Below are 9,074 nucleotides of genomic sequence, written 5' to 3' on the forward strand. Positions count from 1 at the left end.
ATAGATAGATAGATAGATAGATAGATAGATAGATAGATAGATAGATATGAGAGAGAGAGACTTTAGATCACTGGTTTCTAGAGCTGGCAGGAACCTAAATCATGGGTGCATGATTTAGACACAAAGTAAGTGACAGGGCATTATTTGAACACTGTTCCTCTGACTCCAAAGCCAGTGTACAACACTGTACAACTGTTGTCCCTGTACAAGACCACCTCAATTATTAAGGAACTTGTTATTCAGTCTCTGGATTACCTAATAACCACTTCATTTTACTGTCTTTCTTCTGCTAAGCGAATTTTTCTTAGTTTGTACCTGAGGAGATGGTTTATAGCCTAAAAAGGAGAGCCAAGACCCCAAAAGATTAATATGGTTACTTGTTGATAATTCTAAATAAAGTTTTGGTTGCTCAGAAGGATGAACGCAATATTTTTTATTTCCTTCTCTTCTCCTCCATCCTTTCTTCCAGTACCCACCACCTACCCATCACTCAGACAATCACATAAACACACATTATGACTATGGATAACAGAATTGAATTGAGTTTGGACATTCACTGACCAATCTTCCTTCATTTCGCCTAAAGAGCCTTCTGTTTTGGTTACTTACTATGACTTGTTTCCTCCATTAGGGTGCAAACACTATGAGGGAAAGAACTGTTTTTTAGGTTTGGGTGTTTTGTTTGTTTGTGCCTTTCTTATTTCTTAGGACTTAGCTTGGTGTCTGGCTCATAGTAACTATAATTAGTGCTTATCACATGATTCTCTGTATAACCTTGAAACATTCCCTTTCTTCAAACTGAGCTATCTAAATTCAGTGATCCAGGGCCCAGAGGCATTGAAGACAACTGAGGTTGGCAACTTGAGAGTTCAAAGCAGGTCTGGTTTTTAGACTAGAGCATGAAAAGGGGCAAGGGAGACTGATGATGCCATCAGAACCATGTGTTACTTAGATATTTATTCTCTTTTGCTGTCTTTTTTTTTTTACAGTCTCCAGTCATGGTATGGATTTCCCATTTCAGTGTGTTGGAGTTTGTGAGGATAGACATAGAAACAGCAATCACTCAGATGTTACCATTAAAATGTACCAACACTGGCAAAATTTCCTCCATTGGAAACACATCAAAAAGTGGTTGTTTTTTTTTTATATGTACATATTGAACTGAAATAAGATCCTCGATGTGTCTGTTAGCATGGGAATGTTTCTAAAAACTTTTCAAGAAGTCCTTCTGCTGGCTTTTTTAAAGGCCTCATGACATTATTGTCAAATAACTTCCTTTCATTCCGTCAGCCTTTAAATGCTTTTTAAAAGCACTTTCTGTTCACTGCCATGGAAATGCCACTGTTAATGTTCAGTAATGTGGGCTGAAGCATTTTGTATTTTTTGAGAGACCCTCACCTTCTGGAAACAGCACAATGTCTGGGTCAACTATGTCAATGACATGCCGAAATGCAGTCAGCTTGCAGGAATATGAGTCAGAGTGCATATTCTATCTTGAGGATCCTTGAGCTTATCCCCTTCTAAAAGCAAGCCAAGAGGCTTACCTACCTGTCTAAGCCAAAGATGCTTTTCTTTTCATTAAGTTCACAAAAGCCTTTCTTGCTATCAACTCAGTGTCTTAGGTGGAAGTGTGTGTGTGGGGAGGGGGGGGAGCTTTCTCAGTTGAGCAGCAATTTTAAGAGAGACCTTCTGATTCCTCTTGGTCTGCTATGGCCTGTGATCCCCAGAAAGGTGAGTATTTAGTCTGAAGTGGGGGAGAGAAAGGTGTTGCCTGCTCAGGGAGCAGCTGGTTATGGAAGAAGGGGCATCTCTACTGAGTGAACAGGCTGCCAGCTTCCTCATCTCTGGGTAAATGTGCCATATTAAAACACTCTTTACTAGGTGATGGCTGTTGAAAATTCTGATGTAGCTTCACCTCCTCTCTGATGAAGGGCCATGGGAAAGAGGGCAGTGCTGGAATTCAAGATAATTAGAAGCCCCCAGTGGCTCCTCTCCCTATTCTCCTCCTTGCCTTACTCCCCTCTCCAGATCAGGTAATTATAGGATCTACTTGGCAATAGCCATGATTGTTTTTATGTAGACCACAAAGCCCAGCCTTTAAAATAACTCTGAGTTAGCCACTTCACTAATCAACAGTTTTGCTGCAAATGGACCAAGTCGCCAACTTTTCTCCTCCCCATCAGTACCCAATTAATGTGCCACTAAAAATCAGCTTTCAGTACTCCCCCTACCTCTCATTTGTGTACTGTGAATTATTAGGATGAGAATTCTTTGGTGATTGGATCAGTCTTTCTTTTAGTTTGTATTTTTATCCCTGGCACTTAATATGCATCTGGTATATAGTAAACACTTAATAAATTTTTGTTTTCATCCTTCTTTCCTTTCTTCTTTCCTTCCTTCCTTCTTCCTTTTCTTCCTTCCCTCGTTCCCTTCTTTCCTTCCCTCCTTCCTTCTCTTAAATGGGGGCTATACTTACTTGTTCTTGCATATTAGGAGTCCAACAAGCTTATTTGGTCCCACAACAACAATGGAGTCTATAGCAAACCTGGCACTTTATTTGAAAGAAAATAGAAAATGAAACCAAATGTCCATGGAAACAGTAGCAGAATACACTGTTCTTTTTCTAAATAGGATCTGTATTTAACTAATGCTTCTATGGGCCCAAGGACTTGAAGAGCGCTCTCTCTCTCTCTCTCTCTCTCTCTCTCTCTCTCTCTCTCTCTCTCTCTCTCTCTTTCTCTCCATAAAATAAACTCATTTAATTTACCAAGGAAAGGGAAGCCATGTATCACATAACGACTTTTAAAAGTGTCCTAATTCATTCCATATGTTTTTAAGAAAAAGTTATATCCAGAATAAACCATTAATTAAAATGTTCTGTGATGCTTTTGTTGGATCAATAGTGTAGCTACTCTAAATGCCACTCTGTATACTCCCTCCTCACAACTCCCATTCTTTTCTTTCTCTGATGGTGAGAACATAACAGGAGTGCTTTGATTGATTGGTGGAGGCCCTGCTACATTTCATATGGGGTATGAAAATTGCAGGAGCTCACTGCATGCCCTTGTTAAGGGCTATCCATCCACCCTCCCAGTGTGGTTCCAGCTACCCTGTTGATTTCCCTCAGCCCTGAGTGGTCCCAGGGGATTGCTTTACTCCATGTGTGTCTACTAATGCTTGAGGCACCTCACTCTAACCAGGACTCTGTGATGTGATAGATATGTGTAGATAATACATGTCACAGATTCTAGAAGTATCGCATGTTGTGGGATACTTCTGGAGATTTTATTTCAGACATCACATGGAGACACAATTCAAGCTTGAATTTTGAATAATTGCAAGCATCACCTCCCCCTACCCCAATAATTTTTTTTAATTTCTAGAAACATGTGGAGTCAGATAACCTGAGTTCAGATTTTAAGTCTGGCACTTCCTACCTGGGTAACCTTGGGCAAATATTTCATTTCTTTGGGTTTCCTTTACCTTGTCTATAAAATAAAGTTGGACTAGATGACCTCTGAGGTCCCTTCCATCTCTACATCTATAATCCTATGATACTATAATCATTATACCTTCTCTGTCTATAGCATTATACTATCCTATGCACATCTGCTGTAAAAGAGTAAGTAAAATACATTGTCACGCTGCCTAGAATCTGATACTGTGAACACATTATTTGGGTACTTTATATACTTAGATTTCAGCAAGGCATTTAACAGAATCTCTCATGTTATCTTAGTGGACCAGATGGATAAATGGAGGCTAGATGATAGTACAGTTAGGTGGAGTTGGAATTGATTAAATGGCTGGACCCCAAAATAGTCCTTGATGGATCAATGTCATCCTGGAAGAGGATCTCTAGCAAAGTGCCCAGAAATCTGTTCTTACCTTTGCATTGTTCAATGTTTTTATCAATGACTTAGATAAAAGCATAGATGGCATGCTTATCAAATTTTCTGATGAAATGAAATTTGGTGAGATAACTGATATGTTGAACAATCAAGTCAGGATACAAGAGTGCCATAAAGGATAAATTGATTGCCCAAATCTAATAAGATGTAATTTAATAGTGATAAATCAAAGTGCTATCTTTGAGTAAAAAAAAAAAAATCAACATCAGAATACAAGATGGGGGAAGTGTGGTTGGATAAGCTTATATGGTAAAAAACTAGGATTTAGTGAATGTGTTATTCATACTCAGCATGAATCAGTCAGTTGGGCAGTTAATAAACATTCAATAAGTGCCTGCTCTTTGTCTAGCACTGTGCTAAACACTAGAGATAAAGAGAAAGGCAAAAGATGGTCCCTGCCCTCGAGGAGCTCATAATCTAAGAGAAGAAAACTGTACACAAACAAGCTCTATTCAGTACAAATAGGAAATAATTAACAGAGAAAAGGCACTAGAATTAAGAGATTAGGAAAGGCAACCATACAATAGCACAAACCAGAAAATCCAACACAATCTTGGATTACAGCAATATAAACATCATTTTCAGTATGAGAGAAATGATAGTCCCAGTTTTGCTGCTCTGGTGGGACCACTTCTAGAGTAATGTGTTCCATGATGAGTTGGCATACATATGTACAAAGTACCTCTAAGATGGGCAGGGAACTGGAAACCAAACCGGGCATACAAAGATTGTTTGAAGGAGTTGTAGGTGCTTAGTCAGGAGGGCGTGGAAAGGACAGTACATAGTACCTTTATTCAACTACTGCATATTGAAGGGCCATCATGTGGAAGGTATAATATTAGATTTGTTTTGCTTAGCCCCAAAAGGCTTAACTAGTAGTAGTGGTCAGAAGTTGTGAAGACTCAAAAGGAAGAATATTTTCCTTACAATTAGAATTATCTCTATGTGGAATAAATAGGTTGCCTCATGAAGTAGTGAGGCACCTTTTCCCTGAAGATATTTACACCAGGCATACTGTACAGCAGATCCTGTTTAATTATGGGTTAGGATAAACCAAATGATCTTTGAGGACCTCCTAATTCCAAGATTCCATGACTCAATGATTTGGTTGTGTAGTTGTGTAACTAAGCGTCCTTCCCCTTGCCCCTATGGTTGTGTAACTAAATGTTATTCCCTCTGCCTCATTTCCCCCCAGATCTTTCCTGATCACACACTTCATCTTTCACTTCTATCACTTTCACTATAGGTTACTGGCACTTGGGCTGCGTTGGCATCACCATTCCCCCTCCCAACCAGAGATGTAGCACTAGTTTCTAGTCCCAGCTCTGTCACTAATTACTTCACCATTCTTGGCTTCCATCCCTTCAACTCTTAGATCAAATAGGGAAGTTAGATCAATGGTCTCTATAAGATATCTTCTAACTCTGATGCACCATGATTCTGACGACTATTTAATATCTTCTTTGCTCTTCTCTTGAACTCCCATGAGCCTTCTTATCTAAATTACCATAAGAATAATTTATACCATAACAAAAATACTTGTCATTTGAATCCCCTGGACTTTTGTTCCCTTTTTTTTTTTTTTACCCTGTGTCATCTTGTTCTTTGAAGCAGCCTCTTTTCTCAGTGGTGACAGCTGGGAATGTATCCAGAAAGAAAAAATCTTCTTGTGTATGCCCTCAATGCCTGAGAAGTCAACAGAGTGCCTTGTGTTCTCATCTCTACCATGGCATAACATTCTTATCCTCGGGCCATGGGAAGAACTTGTCTCTGAAGTTGGCTGCCCTTGATTTTGGTGGGGCAACTTATGAAGACTAACTGTTGATCAGAGAAGTATGGTGTCTAGAAAAAGGAAGGCAAAAAGCTTACTGCTCTCTGCCCTTGTCACAGCATGGAGTCTGGCCTAATCAATCAATAAATATTTGATTGCTTTGAATTAGACAACAAATGGAACATTGTGTTGAGTTCTGGGTGCCACGTTTTAAGCAGGATGTTGCCAAGTTGTATTGCATCCAAAGGAGGGCAATCAGGATAGTGAGGGGACCTGAAACAATACTATATAAGAGAACCAAAGATTTGGGAGAGCTAGAATAGCTACCTTCAGGGTAACTGATAGGTTGTTTCAGATATGTATACACATATGTGTGTGTACATATATGTATGTGTATGTACGTGTACATATATATACACACATAACAGACATATAGCTATAAGGTTAGATTTATTCTGCTTGGTTCCAGAAGGAAGGATTAGGCACAAGGGAAGAATTTGCATAGAGTCATATTTAAGATTGCTATAAAGACAAACTAATTAAAAATTAAAGCTATACAGAAATGGAATGGGCTACTTACAGAGGTAGTGGAAATTCTTCCTCACTGGAACTCTTCAAGTAAAGTCCAAAAGAAAATGTGCTAAATATTTTGTGCTTTTCTAGAGGGTATGGGGATTCTTAATTTGGGCTCTACAGATCCTTTGATTTCAGCAGGGAAGGCCTATGAACTTGGGTGGGGAAAATGTGTAACTTTTAATATAGTTTCCTTTGTAATTCTATATATTTTGTTTTATGTATTTGAAAGCATAAAAATGGGTCCATGTCACAAAAAAGGCTAAGAACCCCTGAGTTAGACATTTTCTGAGTTCCTGTACAACCCCTTTGATTCAGTGATTCTGTAATGTATTGGCATGTATCAGTTGTGTCCTCCTCCATGAAGCCTTTCTTCATATTGCCTTCCCAATGGAAGTGATCTCTCCTTCCTCAGATCATTCACAGTACCTTGTCTGAACCTGGAGATTCCAGTTTGCATAGTAGCAGCTTCCCTCCTTTATTTCCTCCTACTAAATTGTAAGCTCCTTAAAGACAGGCCCCTTGCTTTATTCGTTATCAGATACACTAACTTCTAGCACACTACCTTACACAGAATGAGGCATATATATGTAATACATGTTTAATGAATTGTTGAGTATCATATTTTTCATATACACAGTTAATTATGTAAACACAAGATTAATCCAATTCAGCATCAAGGCTAAGTGCCCAAGCCTTAGCTAAAACGCATACTTCTACATGAAACCTTTCATAACACCTTAATTCTAATGACTTCCCTTTTTAATTATTTCCTGTTTTTTCCTGTATATAACTTATTTGTACATATTTCTTTGCTTATTCCTCCCCCCCATTAGATTGTGAACTCCTTGAGAACATGGATGATCTTTTGCATTTTTTTGTATCCCATGCCTAGCATGGTACCTGGCACTTACTTACTGTTCCTTAAATGTTATTGACTACTCAACTGAATAAGTGAGCTGGAAATCCACAATTTGGGGGGAAAAAAGTCTTTTAGCTGAATTGGTCAATAGGAATAGTCCCTAAGATTTAAACAAGCCAGTGCTATAGACCTTGGCATGGGACTGAACAAGGAGTTTAACTGGAGATTAATTTGAATTAATTTGCCCCACGAATGGTTTTTCATTTGTTTGTTTTTAGTACAGCCTTTGCACAAGTGGTCACCCATGTCTGGAATGCCCTCCCTCCTCACCTCCACCTTGGAGAATCTTGAGATAACTTCTTTTAAAGCACAGATCAGACACTCTTCTCTTATATAAGACCTCTCCCTGATTTCCTTACCTGCCACAATTGTTAACACTCTCTCATTTCAAAGTACTTTGTATTTATTTCATATTCACTTATTGGTGTACATATTATATCCCCCATGCCTTTATCCCTAATAGAATCTGGCCTCCTTGAAAGCAAAGACTGCTGTTTCTGTTGTATCCATTGTGCCTAGCTTAACCTCTTGGAATTTGTGGTTTATTAGTGAATGCTTTTTTTCTGTGGTCGTTGAATTGCATGCAGAATTTAGTACATAGTAGGTGATCAATAACAACTTGTTAATTAGCTGAAAAATAGGTTCCCATATATGCAAAATAGTGATCTACATGGAATTTAACCCTTGCTGTTTATAATTTTTTTGTTGTCATTTAGAATATTTATGGAAGATTAACTGTGTAAAAACCTATCTAGTGTATTTTGTTATTTTTCTGGGAAGTAATGGTAACCACATTCCCATTTCTCAACAACAAAAAAAAGTACATGCTGTGTGGTTTGAAATAGTAAGAATAGTAAATAATAAGTTTGGCTCAAGTTGAAAATGGCTTTTAAAATAATGGCCAAGTCTAAAAATGAGGACTTTTCTATTCAAAATGTGCCCTGTCTTTGTGTTTTATAGGTATCTGGCCTTCTGAAGAGGTTCTGGCCTACTACTGCCTCAAGCACAATCAGATGTTCAGGTACCAAGCTGCACTTTAAAAGACACTTTGCAGGCCATTAGGTGCATTGTATCTGCATGCATGGTATAAAGATTTCCATGATTAAAGTCTTCAGATTAAATTGTAAGAAAAAGTTCAAGGTGAAAACATGTAGCTCTTGACAAAGAAATCTGGACAGCCTTTGGCTACTAATATCGCACAGCGAGCTTTTTGCTACATATCAAAGATTTTTTATTTCCACTCAAGGCATTTTATTTCACTTTGATTTGGGGAAAACAAAAGTGAAGCTCTAATCGATCAGTTCTGATTGTGAAGGTCGGGAAAAAATAGACATTGTTCAACTTTGACTAAGGAAACTATTAAAGAATATTGGATAAATAACATTGTACTACTATTATTTTAAAATGCCATCTCAACTCAGGATTTAAAGATATTTTATATAATTAACAATATGTGTTTGTAAAGCATAAATGATTATTATCAACTTATACCACAGAAGTGTTTTCATCTATGACTATGTGTATCAGATTGAACCTAGTTGATGGGGGTTTTAAAAATATCTGTCTCAAATTTCCTAAAGATGCCTGATAGAGCTAGAGAATATAGGTTTTTTAAATTTTAATTCCCATCTTTTCAAAGTCATCAACTATGCACTTACTCAGCAGCTCATTACAATTCCAAAAGAGCCATTAGGAATCATGGTGCATGTTTTTCAAAACATATTTATTAGACTGATTCAATAATATACATTTTTTAAAACTCCTTAGGTCCTTCTTTACCAACTAGTCCATAATTACTTTGAGCAACTAGATGGAGAATAAGTTCATTAAAATATATATATATATATATATATATATATATATATATATATATATATATATATATATATATATATAT

General features: G+C 37.5%; 1 protein-coding gene across 1 annotated transcript in view; it reads left to right on the top strand.

Annotated features, from left to right (window-relative positions):
• CAMKMT (calmodulin-lysine N-methyltransferase) overlaps positions 1-9,074 on the top strand; it is a 536,206-nt gene that overhangs the window by 454,585 nt on the left and 72,547 nt on the right. Inside the window, 1 exon segment of the mRNA XM_069071614.1 lies at positions 8,138-8,198. Coding sequence (XP_068927715.1) covers positions 8,138-8,198 — 61 coding nt within the window.

The sequence above is a fragment of the Petaurus breviceps genome, unplaced genomic scaffold (genome assembly GCF_028583685.1).
Source record: "Petaurus breviceps papuanus isolate PSGF00001 unplaced genomic scaffold, PetGlider_PUasm1.0 90842, whole genome shotgun sequence".
NCBI lineage: Eukaryota > Metazoa > Chordata > Mammalia > Diprotodontia > Petauridae > Petaurus > Petaurus breviceps.